This window comes from Brassica rapa, chromosome A06, assembly GCF_000309985.2.
Source record: "Brassica rapa cultivar Chiifu-401-42 chromosome A06, CAAS_Brap_v3.01, whole genome shotgun sequence".
In the NCBI taxonomy this organism is placed as follows: domain Eukaryota; kingdom Viridiplantae; phylum Streptophyta; class Magnoliopsida; order Brassicales; family Brassicaceae; genus Brassica; species Brassica rapa.
Window position 1 is genome coordinate 5,268,722 of NC_024800.2, and position 17,209 is coordinate 5,285,930.

The following is a 17,209-nucleotide window of genomic DNA, read 5'->3' on the forward strand; positions in this document are numbered from 1 at the left end:
CTTACGGTTGGCGATTTACTTGTTAAGGATCAGGTAAGCTATGCATCCTACCTTACTAAACACTCGTTACCACACATTTATGCTGCATCATTGATATTCCTTCTTATCAGGAGTTCATCGAGGCAACCAAGGAGCCTGGTATATAACATTTGTTGTAGCTAAATTTGATGGTATCCTTGGTCTTGGATTTCAAGAGAACTCTGTTGGGAAACGCCGCTCCTGATTGGTATGCACAAGTTTATTGTATTGATTTGGCTGAGTTTACAGACATTCCTGTAGTGTTCAGTCTCATGCCAATATGCCTTGTTTTTAACAGGTACAACAACATGCTCAAGCAAGGCCATTTTGGCTTAACCCCATAATGCTGAGGATGAAGAAGGTGGTGAACTTGTATTTGGAGGTGTTGATCCAAATCATTTCAAGGGAAAATATACTTATGTCCCTGTGACACAAAAGGGTTAGTGGCAGATTTGTTATATATCACTTTCTTACCTTGTTTTGTCTTCCAATTATCTAACTCGAGCCTTTTTGGTGTGCAATAGTTTCGACATGGGTGATGTTCTCATTGGCGGTGCCCCCACTGGTATGGGTGTAACGTTACTATGCCTCGTTCTTTATAATATATATATAGCTGTTTCTAACAAATTTAATGTAAATGAAATTTGACTCACTGTTCCAATTTTGGTTTGCAGACTCAACCGAAGAAAATCTGCTCGCAGATTGGTCTGTGCACTTTTGATGGTAAACGTGGTGTCAGGTGGTTTTGTTCATGTTATAGAGAAGCTATATCCTATGGATAATTTGATATTGCGATTAAGTCCATGATCTTATTTTATCTTGGTTTTCTTTTCTATTTCATCTGCTGTGTCTATTTACCATGATTCTTCTTTTATTGTTCAGTATGTGGCATTGAGTCGGTAATGGACAAGGAAAACGCCAAATCTTCTAATGGTGTCGGTGATGCCGCTTGTTCTGCATGTGAGATGGCAGTTGTTTGGATACAGAGCCAGTTGAGGCAGAACATGACTCATCAACAAGCTTCCATTACAGCACCTTTGATATTATCTGTTGCTACCATTCTTGTCCTGATCCTGTTTATTTGCTACCGTTGTTGGTTATCCTGGACAGCTATGCAAGCGTCTTCCCATCCCAATGGGAGAGTCTGCAGTGGACTGTGCTCAACTCTCGACCATCCCCACGGTTTCGCTCACCATTGGAGGCAAACTCTTTGATCTTGCTCCAGAGGAAGTACGGCTGAGAACATGATTCATATTTTGCATTCGTCATTTGAATATTATCACCATTGCCATTCTAATAATGTCTCGGTGCTGTGATGATGTGAACAGTAGTTTCATGTATATTTTCGACAATTTCGAATAAATAATCAACAGTTAAATCATACATTGGATAGAAGAGTGAGTACACATCTAAAATTAACATCCCTACTACCCTTTAGTACAATGGTTGTGTTTGAATCTCTTGATCCTACTCTAAGATGGAGGATGGCCAGAGACGTGTCCACATAGCAATCTCTTCTTTACAACTTAGCTTTCTGATTCCTCCATAGAACCCCTCTTCCTCGTTACCTTCCTCTCTATGATCTCTCTTGTTTATCATTGTTCTTCTCCACCTCGATCCCACTGTGTACTGGTTGAATTCCAACACCACCATCTCTGTTTTCACCATTAAGCAAACACACATGAATTCAAATACCCTTTGGATACACGGTATGGATAGAAAACGGTTTATGACATATGACGAGGGGGGTTAGGTATAATAATCAAAGATGCAAGTGGGCAAAACACTTATCTTTTTCTAATTGATTTCTACTATCTGTGGTGATGCGATGTTCCAACAAAATAAAGAAAAGAATAATATTTGTTTCTAGTGATTTAAAAATAAAGAATCATTGTTGAGCCCCCACCACCGTTTGGTAATATGTAGATTTCAACATCAATCCAAGACACATAGTTATCAAAATGTCTACGAAAGTCAAGACATAGCTCCATCATTTGTCCTTTTTTGGGACCAATGCTCGAGTTAGGTTTCTTCAATGTTAACACTTTTCAGTTGCGTTTTGAGAAATTTAATGGGTTTTGTTGGCTGAGAAAAATGAGTAAAGAAACCACAGAATGTGACAGCCAATTCTAAGAAGCAACCACAGACACTATTTTAACACATAACATGAAGCTGAGAAGAAGAACTCACCATTAAGATGGCAGTGACAATGGTTGAGATTCCCATCACAGGATTCTAAGTGGCCAACGATACCATACCACCATCCTACACAACAAAAAACATCACACAAGCTTGTTTCAGAAATTTCTCTTCAAACTACTTCCTTACAATATAAGATTTAATAACTTACCATAAGGGAACTCTTTGTTTCTTCTCCACTGAATCTCGATGTGATCTCCAGGTTTCAACTCGTTTAGAGAATCTGACACATGAAGATGATGAGGAGACGCATCAATGGGAGCTGCTCTTAGCCTCTCCCATGTCACACCCTTTTCAACCGCAACTGCTCTTCTACCATGTGGTGGATACCTTTAAACAATCCCCAAAAGAATCTAGTTTATATGACTGACTTGTCATGAAGAACAAGCCAAGGAGACTGTGTCAAATGTGATATTATATACCTGGCCTGAAAAGTATCAGTGAGAGTATCATAGCTGAGCTCAGCATCATAGCATGACAACATGAACCCTACATGCCCATTCTGCTCTTACACCAAAAGGTCACTACTACTTTAATAATTAAATCCAGAAAAAAGCTTTGAATCCAGTAAGTAACTATATTTGTGAATTGATTTGTTACCTCACGGTTGTAAACTTGAGCAGGGAACCAAAAACGACCAGTTTCAAGGGAGAGGTAGAAGCTCATGGTGGAATCAAGTGGCAGAGAAGACGCAGCATATCTCTTCCTCTTATTATCATCATCATTTAGGAAAACAGAAGAAACAGATCGGATCAAAGAGATGATTTTGTCAAAGCCAAGAGGATGGCCACCAATCTGGTGACTAGGAGAATCAAGATGATACGAGGAAGAGAGAGAGCATTTCCACTCTCTATGAGCAGCAGGGCCAAGGACTTTTCCCCATTTGGTGATCAAGTGTTTCTCCCAGAGATGATCACTCACACATCTCTCCCTCAGGGAGCTACAAACCCTGGCCATACTAGAGAGTCCAGAAGGTGGAAGAAGCTCGAGGATGCGATCCAGAGCCAGGTCAGGGAGGTCAAGGACTGACATTTGGTGGTCCACGGGAGAGGCGGGATCAGATGTGGTTGGATGCAGAGTTTTGGTGAAGAGGCTTTTGGAGAAGTAGAAAGAGAGCAAGGTTTTGGTTTCAGATGCCCGTGGAGGAAGAGAGAATGATTTGGACAAGAAAAAGAAAGAGAGACACGAGATGATAAAGTAGAGAAGCATTATGTTGTGTGTGTTTTGCCTTTTGATCTGTTGTGTCTGAGAGTATAAATGGAAGGAGAAGAGGATAGATGGATAACCAATAGGAGTTGAGGGATTACCTAACCAACCTCATGAAAACAATAAACAATTCTCTTTCTCTCTCTCTTTGGCAACTTGAAGTTGCCAAGTTGAATCAAGAGAGAGAGAGAGAGATTTTGGAAAGAAAAACCCTTTAAAAACTCAAAATTAACCAACAAATAATGCGCAAAGAATGTGACAATTAAGCCGAAGGTGTTATTAAACTAATATAATAAGGTAATGAAAAAGAAGAAATTGTTTTTTTTTACAAAAAGGTCTAGTTGGTGGTGTTGGTGTCATTGGGATTTCCAAGGGCAGTGGGAGGAGAGAGAGAATCGGATCTGGGCACCAAAAACAAAAGATTCATTGAACCTAAAATCACCAACAATTAAAGTAGAAGAAAAACTATATATTTTATTATTAAGAGAGATTGTTACAAACCAATAAGGAAGATGTAGAAGAATGAAGAGGAAGAGTTTGGCCCCTCCAACCTTCTTCTACAGAAGAAACAGATTTCTTTCTTCTTCCTCCTCTCAAAGTCCCAATACCAAAACAACAAAAATATGCTAACAACAAACTCTTCGTCTCTTATAAAAAAAGCTCTTTTTCTTCCAATCTCTCACGCAAAATAGCAAAGACTTGGATTATATGATCAGATGAGAGGTTGCTGCTTATTTACCTTTTTTGTCAACAATACCAAAGAGAGAGATGGAGAGAGAAAGAGAGCAATTCCATTTCCATTCTATGTGCACCACAAAATCAGTAATCAAAATGAAAGAGCTAAAACCTCCAATGCATTACGATTCTACAGTATACAACACAAAACAATGTGAGAAAAAGGAAAAGCACTTTCTCTGCTATTAGGAGATGAGAGCAAAGAGAGTCATAAGCTCTTTTACCAGTAATGCATTGGTCTTCGATGCTTTTATTGTATAATCCAATCATCCAACTGTAGCGGGATATATTGCTTTCCATGTGATCCCAAAAATCAAACAATGAACACTGCCTTTTTTGGCCTTTTACGTAACCACTTCCTAACAATGACATCACCAGATTGCAGCTTGTGTCCCAAAACTTCTTTGCAACCATCCTTCCTGGTCTGCCACAGCCACACTTTCAATCTATACAACGTGTCCAACTTAATCCCTTTTCTCTTTATCATTTGCTACTCTTAGCAACCGCTTTACAGGATCCATGTTTGCTGAGCTGCTACACATGTATTCCATGACCGTACACGTCAGCTCCTTGTCAAGTACGATATCTTTCTCCACCAGTTTTTCGAGAACTTCCTTCAACTTATCTGAATCCCCCTGTGAAATACAATACTTCAACACAGAATCGCAAATATGAGCGTCAGGCTCAAAGCCGCTCTCAACCATTTTGTCAAAGTAACCGATCGCCTCCTCTAAATATCCGAGTTTCAAGAACCTGTTTATCAGTTTCGAATAAGTAAACAAGTCAGGCGAAAGACCAGCTTGAGACATCTCAACTAGAAGTGACTCTGCAGATTCAACATCCCCTGCTCTAAGACTTCCATCAATCATAATATTGAAAGAAACAACGTCTGGTAAGCTGTCATCATCACGCTGCATTTCCTCAAATAATCTCCATGCCTGGTCCAAGCTTCCCTCTTTGCATAATGATGACAACAGACAGTTCCAGTCGTAAACACTGGGACGTAGCTTAGACCCTCTCATTTTACAGAACAGTCCTTTAGCAACATTAAGCATGCCGGTTTTGCAGAATCCATCAATCAAAGTAGAATACATATCTGAGTTTGGAATAGGGATCTGTTTCCAAAGCTCCATTGCCTTCTTCACATCTCCAGACTTGAGAGTAGCTTTAAGCATTATGTTAGTAGTCACTATATCTGCAGCACCCAATCTCTCAACCAGCAAATCATAAAACTCCAAAGCTTCAGGGAGATTGTTTTCCTCGCACAGCCCGTGGATTAGCGCGTTAAACGATCTAACATCAGGATCCGGATAGCTCCTATCATTCACCAGTAAACACAGAAGCTTGCTAGCTTCGTCTAAGTCACCTTTACCACAGAGTCCACCCAGTAAAATATTGTACGCTATGATATCAGGTCTTGTACCCCTCTTCTTCATCACTTCAACAACCTCTAAAGCCTCCCCCACAAGGCCGTCCTTGCAGAGCTTGGTGAGAATAACGTTATACGTCACCACGTTCGGCTCTTCGCCACTCTCCAACATGAGGTTCAAAAGCTGAAGAGCTTCCTTAGTCTTACCAACTCCGCAAAGACCACCGATCAGACCAGTATACGTATAAACATTCGGACTCACTCCACGCTCCTTCATAAACTCAAACATCTCTGAAGCTTCTTTCATCTCCCCTAACTTGCAAAACCCTTGAATAAGAGTGTTGTAAGTAATCGCAGAGGGAGATAGCCCTTTCTCAATAACCTCGTCAAACACCTCCTTAGCTCTACCCACCTCACCGCAATCACAGAAGCCTCTGATAAGCGTAGTATACAAAACAAGATCCGCTTCCAAACCTTTACTAACTCTCATCTCTTCAAACAACCTCAAAGCTTCTCCCATCTTACCAGCTTTACAAAAAGCATCAACAAGAATCCCACAAGTCACCAAACTCCAACAACACTGCATCTCCTTAGCCAAGTCCAAAGCTTTCTCCAACTCTCCCCCCTCGCATAAACCTCTTATAACAGTATTATAACTCACAACATCCGGCGCTATAGAATTCAACCTCATGTCTCTAAGCAAGGTGAGAGCTTTACCGAACTCAAGATTCTTGCAATAACCTTTCAAGATAATGTTGAGATTGTACACGTTGAAGGCAAACCCGCGCTTCAGCATCACGGCGAGAACGCCAAACGCGAAACTGGTGTTGCGATTCAACCGCAGGAAGCATTCGAGGAGCCCGCTCAGGGAGACGAAGTTGATGAAAGCGCTTGTGTCGAGCATCTTGCGGTAAACGGAGAGTGCGAGATCGTGGTGCCTGGAGCGTACTAGAGTTGCGATGAGATTGTTCCCGGGGGAGGAGAGAGAGGTGTTGGAGTCGAGTGCTTGCCGGAAAACTGAAACGGCGGTCTTAAGCTGAGGGTTTGAGTTCTCGCAATCGCAGAGCAGAGAACTCAAGGTGGAGCTGAGGAGGTTGGGGTTTAGGAGACGTCTGGCTTCAAGAGCTCCACGTCGGGAGAGATTAGCGGCGGCGGATGACATCGGAGACGAGAGATTTTCACTAAACCCTTTGTTATTAGTTGTGTCCAAACAGATTTAAATTTATTACAGTGGTTATCACTTTTAGTCCCTGAAGTTTAAAACTATCAACAAAAAAGCTCAATAATTATAAATTCAATTTATAAAAATCGCTAGACTGTATCTAAGCACTTTATAGAAGACTAGCGACTAGACGGATTAGGCGGGGTCTAGACGTTAGTAAATTATTGATTTATTTTATATATTTATATGACATATTTTAGTTTTAAAGTTTAATTATAAAATTATTGTGATGAATTATAAAAATTAGATATACAAAACATAAAAAATAGACAAATTTGTAGATTCGTAATAATATTATTGATTAATTTAACATATATAGACAATTTTAGATCGATTTTAACCAATTTTAACCGATTTAGAATAAATTAAACTAATTTAAATCATATAAATCGGTAAAAATCGAATTTTAAGAAAATCGTTTCGGATAAGACTGAGTTGCCACTTAGGCGGAGGCCTAGGTGCCGCCTAGACCTTTTAGAACCTTGATAAATTGTAACTATAGCCCCAAAAGTGCCATAAGAGCATCTCCATTAGTAAACCCCCACTTGGGGTTCATAGAATTTTTTTAATATATTTTTGGTAGGGCCATGAATAGTGATGAACCTGTATCTATTTTGCTCTTCCATTGGTGAACCTGAAGACGGGGTTCTTAGGAAAAAAAAAATTTGTAATTTTTTTTAAAAAAGTTTTTATTCAATACAATGAGAATTCATGAACATACAAATATTATTCATTAGGATTACCAAACTTTAGCCAAATATTTTCGACTAAATCAGCTTTCAAACGAGCATGTATCTGTTGATCTCGAATTTGATTGCGAATGGGAAGCATATTACTGATAATGGATGGGGTGTCCGTAGAGTACGAGAAATCAACCTGGGAACTTCTGCTTGACTCTCCTGCTTCGAAGTCAGATGTATCAAACAGAGTGTATCCGTGTCGTTCGTCCTCAACTATCATATTGTGCAGTATGACACAAGTTCTCATAATCCTACCTATCTTTTCCTTGTCCCAAATTCGAGCTGGGTTTTTAACTATTGCAAACCTCGCTTGCAATACTCCAAAAGCACGTTCGACATCTTTTCTGACGGATTCTTGACGTTCAGCAAATAGCTCTGCTTTAGGACCTTGAGGAAGTGGGATGGATTGGATAAATGTTGACCATTTCGGATAAATTCCGTCGGTAAGGTAATACGGGATACGATAGTTGTGGCCGTTGACCTTGAATTTTACTTTAGGAGCTCGACCTTGTAAAATGTCATCAAAAACTGGTGACCGATCAAGAACATTAATATCGTTGAGTGTACCTGGTAATCCGAAAAATGCGTGCCATATCCAAAGATCATGTGATGCCACAGCCTCTAAGACAATTGTCGGCTTTGCTGAACCACGTGTGTACTGTCCTCTCCAAGCCGTTGGGCAGTTTTTCCACTCCCAATGCATACAGTCAATGCTGCCTATCATCCCTGGAAACCCGCGTACCTCTCCAACATCGAGTAATTGTTGAAGATCTTCCGGTGTAGGGCTCCTTAGATACTCATCTCCAAAGATTTGTATTATCCCGTTATTGAAATTTTCTAAACATAAAAGTGCAGTACTCTCACCAAGTCGGAGATATTCGTCATACATATCTCCAGGTTGTCCATATGCCAGCATACGTATAGCCGCTGTACACTTTTGAAGTGCGGAGAGCCTGTACCTTCCGTGAGCATTTCTTCGTTGCTTAAAGTATGGAACATCATTATTTAGCCGATCAACAATGCGAAGAAACAACGGCTTATTCATTCGAAAACGTCGCCTAAACATTTGCGGTGGGTATGTAGGATTTTCACTGAAATAGTCGTTCCAAAGTATATTGTGACCTTGTTCCCGATCTCTTTCGATATAAGCTCGTCTCTTCGGTTTTTTAGCTTGAACATCAAATACTGACTCGAATGCATGATCAAATTGTTGGTCAAACATTTCTTCAAAAGCTTCGTCTAATCTTTGATCAACACCATCAGACGACGAGGAAGACATTGTATTTTTGGGATTAGAGAAATGAATAACTTTTTGAGTTAAGTAATTGGGAATCTGGCTAAGTTTTTGGGAAAAAAAAAGGTTCAGCGCGTTGTGGCTGATCACTATTTTCTATACGGAGGTTTGAGGAGTGTTCAGTGATGGATTGTTGGTTAAGTGTTTTTGGGGAAAAAAAGTGATAAAAGTTGTATACAACTCCAAAGACAATACCACAAGAGCGAAAGGAAGGAGAATATTGTAGATTAAGAGATAATCGATAGAAGAAAAGAGAGACAATACGTAAGTTCTAAACAAATTTACGGCACTAACAAGATCAAAGCAATTCGGTTATGAGTTTGTTCATCAGAGACACTTCTATTTCAGATAGCGTCTCTTTACGGGCAAGGAGACGTTCAAGGAGTCGGTGTTTGGATATGTTCTCTTTCACAACTAGCATGCTCTCTAATTGATCATACGCAGCTTCATTCCCATGCTTCTTGCGTTTGGCTGCTTTGGAAGCCTTAACACCAGGAGGCCTAACCTCTTCCAAGTCAGGCACCACCTCCGCAGGTTCCTTCCTTTTGTCCTTTGCACCATCTTTGTTTCCACAGTTTGATCTCCATTTTTGAAAGCTTCCTTTTGGAAGCCTTAACACCAGGAGGCCTAACCTCGTCAATGATTCTCCCACCACACGGACACCTTGTCGGAATCCCGTATTCCGAGTCAGCAACATATCCTAGCATGTTGACGTAGTCCTTTTCCCTCTTTGTGTCTCTTCTATCTTCCCTGAGATCCATCTGAACCACAAAACCATATTGATTAGAACAGAATGACAAAACAAACTGTTGAAACCATGCCTAAATCAAACCCGCATGACGCCTTACACCCATAAAACGAAACCCCCTAACCGGTTTACAACTCTATCTCGAAATCCCCAAATCGATTTAAGAACCCTAAACCCCCAAATCGATTTCGAATCCCCGATAAAGAAACTCTAAATTGAACCGGTAGGAAGATTTACAACCATAAATCAAAAGCCCCTAAACGATTTACAACTCTTATCTCGAAACCCCCAAATCGATTAAGAACCCTAACTCCCCGAATCGATTTCGAGATCGCTTTGGAGCCCAAAATCGATTCTACTATACCGTGAAAGTACTCGATACGCACCTGAGCTAGTGGAGGAGACACGCCGTCGTCGATTAGATGGAGAAAAGCTTAGTCGTCGCCGTCGCTCGACAAATCGCCGCAGAGAGAAAGAAACTTAGAAATGAGGAAAAATGAAAGAGATATCGAGAGACCCGTGTTTCGTCTTCGTCAACACAAAAAAGTCCTCCCAATGAGGTGTTGCCACGTGGTATGAACCCGTATCATACGGGTTCACTCTGGCGAACCGGTTCACTGAAAATAGCCCTTTTTTTAATTTAAAAAGTATTTCGGCCCTATGAATCTGAGCCCATGAACCTCTTCTGATACTCTAATGGAGATGCTCTATAAATCAAAACTTTGAAGCTCTCTCTTGGGAGTTTGAGAGAACAGGTAGAATTATCACTTTTAGTCCCCGTAATTTTAAGCTATTAACAAAATTGCTCATTATTTATGATTTGTCATCGTAACCCCACAAAAAGTCCCGTAAAAATCGAAACTTTGAAGCTCTCCGGGAGTTTAGAGACTTTAGGGAGATGGCGAAGTGGTCGATCGTTAGGAGAATCCCCGTCTCTGGAGGTTCCTTCGCTTATATGGTACGAAAACTATAAAGCCTCAACCTTTTGATTTGATGATTATCGCTAGTAGTTGTTATCTGCTTCATTGAGTCTTTCTTTCTCTTCCCGAGCTTGTGGAAAGTTCTTGATAGTTGGTGATTCAAGGAGTGTTACTTGTACAATATAATTGATTATGTGTATTGCCATTGCAGAAACATATGGTGTACGCTCCTGCTGAGTGCTCCTTCTCTGCGATGCACTCTTTGATAGACACAGGAGGAGAAGCCCTGAAGAAAACGGCTGAGAATAGTGATAGTGGTCCAAAGTTCATCAGCAGAATCGATTACACGAGTCTTGTGGAGAAGTATAGAAGAGAAGGGAACCTCTCTGCTGCGTATGACTTGTTACAGTCATTGCAAGACAAGAACATATGCTTCCCTTTTGCGGTTTTCAAGAACCTTCTTGCAGCAGCGGGTGAGCAGAACGATACGAAGCTCTCTTGCAGAGCTTTTAGAATGATGTTGGTCCAAGCGGGTATGCCTTTGAGTTCAGATTGTTATCTCAACCTCGCTAGAGCCTTTATCAACGCAGATGATTGTGTACACTTGTTGAACCTTCTCAAAGAAGTGTCGGAGTCTTCTCTTCCGTGTAGGTTAATAGTAATAAACAGAACCATCCTTGCTTTCGCTGAGTCTAGGCAGGTCGATAAGGTGCTTATGATACTTGAGAAGATGAGAGAGTGGGAATGTAAACCGGATGTGATCACTTACAACTCTGTTTTAGATATCTTGGGACGAGCTGGCCTTGTTAAGGAGATGCTCAGGCTATTGTCATCGATGAAGGAAGATTGCGATGTGTCTCTAAACATCATTACATACAACACGGTGTTAAACGGGATGAGGAAAGCTTGTAGGTTCGATATGTGTTTGGTGTTGTATGAAGAAATGGTTCAGTGTGGGATTGAGCCTGATCTGCTTAGTTATACAGCAGTGATAGACAGTTTGGGTCGGTCAGGGAACACAAAGGAAGCGTTGAGGCTTTTCGATGAGATGAAACAGCGGGAGATTCGACTATCTGTTTATGTCTACAGAGCATTAATCGATTGTCTGAAGAAGACAGGAGAGTTTAGCAGGGCGTTGCAGCTTTCAGATGAGTTGAAAAACACTTCAGCATTAGATTTGGCAGGTCCACTAGATTTCAAACGACACTTGAGACCACATAGACGCTAAAAAGTCTATAGGCTCTTGTTTTAAGCAGCTGTGTGTTTCATTTTGGTTAGGCATATGTAATGAAATCAAAACAAAATTTTGATTTTGGTTTGACATGAAGAACCTGATAGAATGACAATCAAGGTTTTGAAAAAATGTATTGATGGATGATACTATGACCAGTCTCATAAAGTTTGCATAACTAAGTACAAAATGTGTCAAAGTTTCACTCTGAAAGAAGAAGATTTGCGCCGGCGGTCTGATATATGGACCGGAGAAGTCTGCTAGATTACGAAAATAGCCTCATGTTCCTCCTTTCTTTACCAGAGCTTGTTCTTGACCCAAAAAAGAAGGAAAACGACACCCAACACGATCGCTACTGGTGCCCATTTCCTGATCAAAGCCTGGTTTACAATATCAAAATGCTTCAGAACCATATGCAAACAAACCTTGAGCCTATAAACTAAACATGATCATAAGAAGTGCAAGCATCTCCATCAAACTCACCTGACGGTTCAAATCTTTAGCCTTATCAGCATATACACGAGATTCAGAAGTTAGCCGGCTCGACATCTCGCTCACCTCTGCATTAAAAAACAAGAAGAGGATGAGCATACTGCTCTGCTGATTCAAAAACCGTAATGAATGAGAGAGCATATGAGTAGATAAGGCTTACGATCCAGCTTTTCACCAACACCTAGGACTTCCTGCACATTCCGCGTCATTATCTGATGGACCTCATAGAGTTCATCATTCAGCTTAGCGATATTTCGTTGCGTACGTGTGTCTTGGTACAGTTTCTTGGTTTTCTGTATGAATGTATCTATGCAAGGGAGAAAAAAAGATTGAGAAACAAGAGAAGATATGTTTCTACAAGATATTGAATGAATAGAGAAGAGAATAATCTACATTGCACATACCAAATTTAATAAAGGCATAAGGTCTAGCAGCTGTTTCAATGTTAGGCCCATTGACACGTTCGAACTCGTTCTTGAGATCTTCCAAGTATTGAAACGCCAGTTTCTTTGGGTAAGAACGGTCACACATTGTCAAGTAGCAAACACGTCCTTCTATGATGTAACTAAAGATTTCCGATCAAGGAATGACATAGATATTTGATTCCTTCTTTCACCTTGGTTTCATGATAATATCACAAAGCCGGTTTATAAAAAACAATCACACTTGTGAAAACAAGATAAAACAACACCTAAAACATAATGCAAGAGGATTGAAACGTGTCTTAAGCCAGATAGTGGTGCAATTCTAGGAGGCTGTCAAAAGCGTGAACTAAGGAAGTATCAAATGTTGATATCATTCTAAGGAAGTAAACATGCAGATGAAATAATAACAAATGTAAAAAGGATACTGGAAAATATAGGGGCCAGTCTCAACAGACATTCTTGAAGCTTCGTTATGACCTCTGGAAAGATTCTTAAACAGAGACTTGACCTGTTGCTTATACATGTCGGAATCAGGTAAGTCACGTCCATCATCGAGACCCTCTGCTAGAGGCAGCCCGTCGGTAACACGAGCTATCAATGTCATTTTCACCATCTTTGCCTTATTCCTTTTCTCCAGTAACAAATTCACTGCATTGATCAATCATATAAGCCAATTTCAAAAAGAGCATGAAAAGCTTCAATAAAACCAAATCCAAAACTATCACCGATTCTGCATACTACATTCGTAATCTGTTGTTTGAGAAACTATACATCGACGAGAATCAAATTTCAAAAAGAAATCAAAGATCTGATAACACTAAATCCATTACAGAATACTTTGATCCAAGAGATAACAAACTCAGTAATATCATTAGAAGACCCCGAAGTTTTGAATTTTGGTCCCAAACGGAAGCAATCCTTGTTGTAAGAAAAAAACAAAAACTACACTTGAACATGGATTTTGAACTAACGTGATACGAGTGTCGTTCTAATGGTTCTTCTCAGGATCTGAGAACCGGGTTAAAGAAAGAGGTTGATCCAGGGAGATATGCAAGTACTGTATTTCTTTTTATTATTATTAAAAAGGGTTTTATCATTCAAGGGGGTGAATTAAAAATTCACGATCTGTTGGTTTTTTTTTCGCTGTTGTTCGAATTGTTATTTATGACGATCTACGTTCTGCGTTACGAAGGCCTCAGATGAATGATTGGCGCGTTTTTGTTACACGTCTTGATGACGTGGCGCGTTTTATTTAGCTTCACTACTCTGCGTTTGTGTTGATCGACGCTCCAAACGCACAATGTTTAAGCGCTTACCCCGTTTGTATAGTGTTTGTAAATAAGTTCAGTGTTCTCAGCTATCTTGTTACTCAGCTCGATGGCTGTAGGTCCAAGGTGGCTTGCTTATGCTGCCAAAAGTTCCATGACCATCGAAACATGGCGCCTAAAGCCCAACTAATTTACTTGCGGGGCATAGGATGCAAAGGACATTTGATATACGTGGTTATAAGGTTAAATGAAGAAAGGATTCACATCTGATATAACATGGAAGCAACTCTCGATACATCAAAGGCCAAACATAAAAGTGTTTTCAGTAAAAATAAAAAACAACCGGTCTACAAACTTCTTATCACGTCACGTGAAAGTAGAGAATTCGCCAAAACCATAAAGGTTTCAAAACCCAAGAAAACTTATTCGATAAAAACAACAATTTAAAAACACCATTACATCACTCGAGATCTTCATCGACTTAGGCCTTGGACATGTGAATGATCAAGTCGACCACACGGGTACTGTAACCCCATTCGTTGTCGTACCACGACACCAGCTTCACAAAGTTGTCACTCAACGCGATTCCAGCCTTTGCGTCAAAAATGCTCGACCTGTTGTCACCAACGAAGTCGGTCGAGACAACATCATCCTCGGTGTAACCAAGGATTCCCTTTAGCTTGCCCTCAGATTCCTCCCTGTGTAACAATCCAATCAGTTTAGTTAAATCTTACAAAAGATATGATCAAACTAGTTTAACTGGAACCGAAAGCTTACTTGATAGCCTTCTTGATTTCATCGTAGGTTGCAGCTTTCTCGAGTCTAACCGTGAGGTCAACAACTGAAACATCAACGGTGGGAACACGGAAGGACATTCCGGTCAACTTTCCGTTGAGCTGTGGAAGCACCTTTCCGACAGCCTTGGCAGCTCCGGTGCTGCTGGGAATGATGTTGAAGGAAGCGGCTCTTCCACCTCTCCAGTCCTTCATCGATGGACCATCAACTGTCTTCTGAGTTGCTGAGAAACCACACAAACAAAAAAACAAAATGTAATTTCAATATAAAGAGGTAACAGACCTTGAGGAATCAAATGCAAACAAAATGAAACTTTATACATACATATTTCTTTCAAAAAAAAAAAAAAGAAACTTTATACATACCAGTGATAGAGTGGACGGTGGTCATGAGTCCCTCGACAATTCCAAACCTGTCGTTGATAACCTGCATAAACATATTGCAAAATTTAAATACGATTCAATTTGATAATCTTTCACAAGTCACATTTTAAACGGAAAAAAAAAAAGAGACCTTGGCAAGTGGAGCAAGGCAGTTAGTGGTGCAACTAGCGTTGGAAACAATGTTGAGATCAGACTTGTACTCATGCTCATTGACACCAACAACGAACATGGGAGCATCTTTGCTTGGGGCAGAGATTACAACTTTCTTCGCACCACCCTGCACAAAAACAAACCACATGATATACTTAAAACTTACAAACAAATGCTCTATATACTTGTCTTCATAAACAAAATAAAAAAAAGACAAACCTTCAAGTGAGCAGCAGCCTTGTCCTTGTCGGTGAAGACACCAGTAGACTCAACAACAAAGTCAGCTCCAGCCTCACCCCATGGGATATCCTCAGGGTTCCTTCAAAGTAACATATCACAAATCAAAAACTTTCATAACATAACAGAGAGATGCACACAGAATAACATAAATCTACACCAGATCATGTACCTGATGCCGAAAACAGTGACAGGCTTCTCACCGAAGAGAAGTGTCTTCTCATCCTTAACCTTGAGCTCGTTGTGCTTCCACTGACCGTGAACACTGTCATACTTAAACATGTACGTCTGCAACACAATACACAAGGCTCGAATCAATCAAACAAAGTCACAAATAATCAATCCGATTATAGATCTATGTTGTTGACTAAAATCTAAAGCTATTAGCCAATCACGATCGAGCTAGCATAAACTCACCATGTACTCGGTGGTGATGAAGGGGTCGTTAACAGCGACGAGCTCAACATCGTTCCTCTGAAGGATAACTCTAGCCACCAAGCGACCGATTCTTCCGAAACCTTAACCAACACCATAAACTCAGATTCCACAGATCTAAACTAACCACAAACCTCTGAAGAAAACGAAAAAAAAAAACACTCACCGTTGATTCCGATCTTAATCTTCTTGTCAGCTACACAAACAAACAAAAAACACGATCGGATTAGTAACGATAACGAACGTAACAACGATGTAACTAGAGATCGAAGAAACTCACCCATTTCGATATTAGAGGGTGTCGATGAGATCGAGAGAGAGCTACGAAGTGAGTGAGGGAGGGTTTGGTGAGGCTTTGGGGTTATTTAAAGGAGACGATAAGAGAAAGTCATCGTGTGGCTGAGAATTTTTCTTCGGAAAAGATTAAGATTCAGTAATTATTTGTTACCAGATTGTGCATTACCTTTAAGATTATTTACCTTTTTGCCACTGTTTTGGCCAATTGTTTATGGTAGGATTAAGAAGTAATCGGGGAAACTAATGGCGCTTGGACTTCACGCTCAAGTAATGGAATATTCGAGGTTTAAACATTTAGATTCTATGGGCTGGGCCGACGCACACAGGCAAATCAGTAGGTTTTGAAAATACCCTTATTATTAGCTTTAGCCAATGATCATATACCACGTGGCATATAAAAACATTATTTAATGTCGTCAAATTTTGTTTTTCTTGTTGATGATACATGATAGCACAACTTTTTCTTTCAAACTTTTTGTAATTTTTTTTATTTTCCTTTATTTTTTCTGTAAAATATAGTTTGACAACTCCACCTAAGTTTCACATGTGATATTATAATTCCACAGTTTTATTGATAATTAATCAAAACATCTAGCTTAATATAGTGGCATGGATCACTATAGCATTGTTCTGCTTACTTATGTTTCAAGGTGGCCATTTTCTTTTTACTTTTTTAATACACGACTCAAGGTGGTAACACTATATTCAAGGTGGTTTTCTTTTACTAATTACAAGGTGTCTCATATACTTATGAAACTTCTAGTCTTCTAGATGTCACTATCAGAATAAGTTTCCGTTCTTGATATCAAAGATATTTTATAATTTGGTGTTATATATTCGTCAAATTGTGACTTCGTATTGATATTGAGACACATAGATGCTCCACTTTCAGAGCTTTGGTTGGTCAGATGAACGTGACAGCAACAAATAAATCAACTTTATGCAATATGGTATGACTCTTGGCTTTTGCCAAAAGTCTCCTCTTCTCCTCCTCTTATTTTTCTCTCTTTTTAGTTTCATTTTAATTTTTTGTGTTAGGTGGAAA

The 17,209-nt window shown here is 39.9% G+C and overlaps 9 protein-coding genes across 10 annotated transcripts in view; 3 read left to right on the plus strand and 6 right to left on the minus strand.

Annotated features, from left to right (window-relative positions):
- LOC103872049 lies at positions 1-1,399 on the plus strand. The gene is made up of 5 exons (XM_009150388.3): positions 1-226; positions 317-457; positions 543-583; positions 693-741; positions 901-1,399. Exons 3-5 carry the CDS (start codon positions 557-559, stop codon positions 1,230-1,232), a joined length of 408 nt encoding a protein of 135 aa, XP_009148636.1. The 5' UTR covers positions 1-226; positions 317-457; positions 543-556; the 3' UTR covers positions 1,233-1,399.
- On the plus strand, positions 7-11,844 carry LOC103872053 (pentatricopeptide repeat-containing protein At1g11900). The gene is made up of 3 exons (XM_009150392.3): positions 7-33; positions 10,376-10,489; positions 10,663-11,844. Exons 2-3 carry the CDS (start codon positions 10,430-10,432, stop codon positions 11,677-11,679), a joined length of 1,077 nt encoding a protein of 358 aa, XP_009148640.1. The 5' UTR covers positions 7-33; positions 10,376-10,429; the 3' UTR covers positions 11,680-11,844.
- On the minus strand, positions 1,335-3,484 carry LOC103872048 (F-box protein At2g32560). The gene is made up of 5 exons (XM_009150387.3): positions 2,818-3,484; positions 2,640-2,719; positions 2,369-2,547; positions 2,209-2,283; positions 1,335-1,673 (listed from the first exon to the last, which is right to left on the minus strand). The coding sequence occupies exons 1-5, from the start codon at positions 3,424-3,426 to the stop codon at positions 1,486-1,488; spliced, it is 1,131 nt and encodes a 376-aa protein (XP_009148635.1). The 5' UTR covers positions 3,427-3,484; the 3' UTR covers positions 1,335-1,485.
- The window catches only part of AAPT1 (choline/ethanolaminephosphotransferase 1), a 26,591-nt gene continuing 13,018 nt past the window's right edge, over positions 3,637-17,209 (minus strand). The window contains exon 21 of the transcript XR_004448436.1: positions 3,637-3,738. The gene's annotated coding sequence lies outside the window, so the exon portion shown is untranslated. The remainder of the gene's footprint in view (positions 3,739-17,209) is intronic.
- LOC103872050 (pentatricopeptide repeat-containing protein At4g28010) lies at positions 4,623-6,689 on the minus strand. The gene has a single exon (XM_033272865.1). It carries the CDS (start codon positions 6,687-6,689, stop codon positions 4,623-4,625), a length of 2,067 nt encoding a protein of 688 aa, XP_033128756.1.
- LOC103872211 lies at positions 7,476-8,768 on the minus strand. The gene has a single exon (XM_009150547.2). The coding sequence runs from the start codon at positions 8,766-8,768 to the stop codon at positions 7,476-7,478; it is 1,293 nt and encodes a 430-aa protein (XP_009148795.2).
- LOC103872051 (25.3 kDa vesicle transport protein) lies at positions 11,737-13,869 on the minus strand. Of its 2 annotated transcripts, XM_033273048.1 has the most exons (7): positions 13,571-13,869; positions 13,338-13,407; positions 13,025-13,247; positions 12,579-12,739; positions 12,335-12,481; positions 12,166-12,242; positions 11,737-12,062 (listed from the first exon to the last, which is right to left on the minus strand). In XM_033273048.1, coding segments are annotated over exons 2-7 (693 nt in total). In that variant the 5' UTR covers positions 13,339-13,407; positions 13,571-13,869; the 3' UTR covers positions 11,737-11,978. The 2 variants fall into 2 exon arrangements, with proteins under 2 accessions (XP_033128939.1, XP_009148639.1); XM_009150391.3 differs by lacking the exon at positions 13,338-13,407.
- Positions 14,116-16,373, minus strand: LOC103872054 (glyceraldehyde-3-phosphate dehydrogenase, cytosolic). Its single transcript, XM_033273046.1, has 9 exons — positions 16,148-16,373; positions 16,034-16,063; positions 15,850-15,950; positions 15,605-15,720; positions 15,415-15,514; positions 15,176-15,322; positions 15,028-15,088; positions 14,645-14,885; positions 14,116-14,565 (listed from the first exon to the last, which is right to left on the minus strand). The coding sequence occupies exons 1-9, from the start codon at positions 16,149-16,151 to the stop codon at positions 14,349-14,351; spliced, it is 1,017 nt and encodes a 338-aa protein (XP_033128937.1). The 5' UTR covers positions 16,152-16,373; the 3' UTR covers positions 14,116-14,348.
- Positions 16,768-17,209, plus strand: part of LOC117125916 — a 1,642-nt gene continuing 1,200 nt past the window's right edge. Inside the window, exon 1 of the mRNA XM_033272866.1 lies at positions 16,768-17,114. Within this exon, the coding sequence (XP_033128757.1) occupies positions 17,105-17,114 (10 nt within the window). The 5' untranslated portion in view covers positions 16,768-17,104. The remainder of the gene's footprint in view (positions 17,115-17,209) is intronic.

Coding starts and splice junctions, on each gene's coding strand:
- LOC103872053 (XM_009150392.3), top strand. CDS start 10,430: ATGGCGAAGTGGTCGATCGTTAGGAGAATCCCCGTCTCTGGAGGTTCC. Junction 10,490..10,662: donor GAGGTTCCTTCGCTTATATG/GTACGAAAACTA, acceptor TTGCCATTGCAG/AAACATATGGTGTACGCTCC.
- LOC103872211 (XM_009150547.2), bottom strand. CDS start 8,768: ATGTCTTCCTCGTCGTCTGATGGTGTTGATCAAAGATTAGACGAAGCT.
- LOC103872051 (XM_033273048.1), bottom strand. Junction 12,482..12,578: donor TTATGCCTTTATTAAATTTG/GTATGTGCAATG, acceptor TCCCTTGCATAG/ATACATTCATACAGAAAACC. Junction 12,063..12,165: donor CTAAAGATTTGAACCGTCAG/GTGAGTTTGATG, acceptor ATTGTAAACCAG/GCTTTGATCAGGAAATGGGC.
- LOC103872048 (XM_009150387.3), bottom strand. CDS start 3,426: ATGCTTCTCTACTTTATCATCTCGTGTCTCTCTTTCTTTTTCTTGTCC. Junction 2,720..2,817: donor CTCAAGTTTACAACCGTGAG/GTAACAAATCAA, acceptor GTGTAAGAGCAG/AATGGGCATGTAGGGTTCAT. Junction 2,284..2,368: donor AAACAAAGAGTTCCCTTATG/GTAAGTTATTAA, acceptor TTTGTTGTGTAG/GATGGTGGTATGGTATCGTT.
- LOC103872049 (XM_009150388.3), top strand. CDS start 557: ATGTTCTCATTGGCGGTGCCCCCACTG. Junction 584..692: donor CATTGGCGGTGCCCCCACTG/GTATGGGTGTAA, acceptor TTTGGTTTGCAG/ACTCAACCGAAGAAAATCTG. Junction 742..900: donor TGGTCTGTGCACTTTTGATG/GTAAACGTGGTG, acceptor TTTATTGTTCAG/TATGTGGCATTGAGTCGGTA.
- LOC103872054 (XM_033273046.1), bottom strand. Junction 15,089..15,175: donor GCCTTGCTCCACTTGCCAAG/GTCTCTTTTTTT, acceptor ATGTTTATGCAG/GTTATCAACGACAGGTTTGG. Junction 14,566..14,644: donor GAAATCAAGAAGGCTATCAA/GTAAGCTTTCGG, acceptor ATTGTTACACAG/GGAGGAATCTGAGGGCAAGC.
- LOC103872050 (XM_033272865.1), bottom strand. CDS start 6,689: ATGTCATCCGCCGCCGCTAATCTCTCCCGACGTGGAGCTCTTGAAGCC.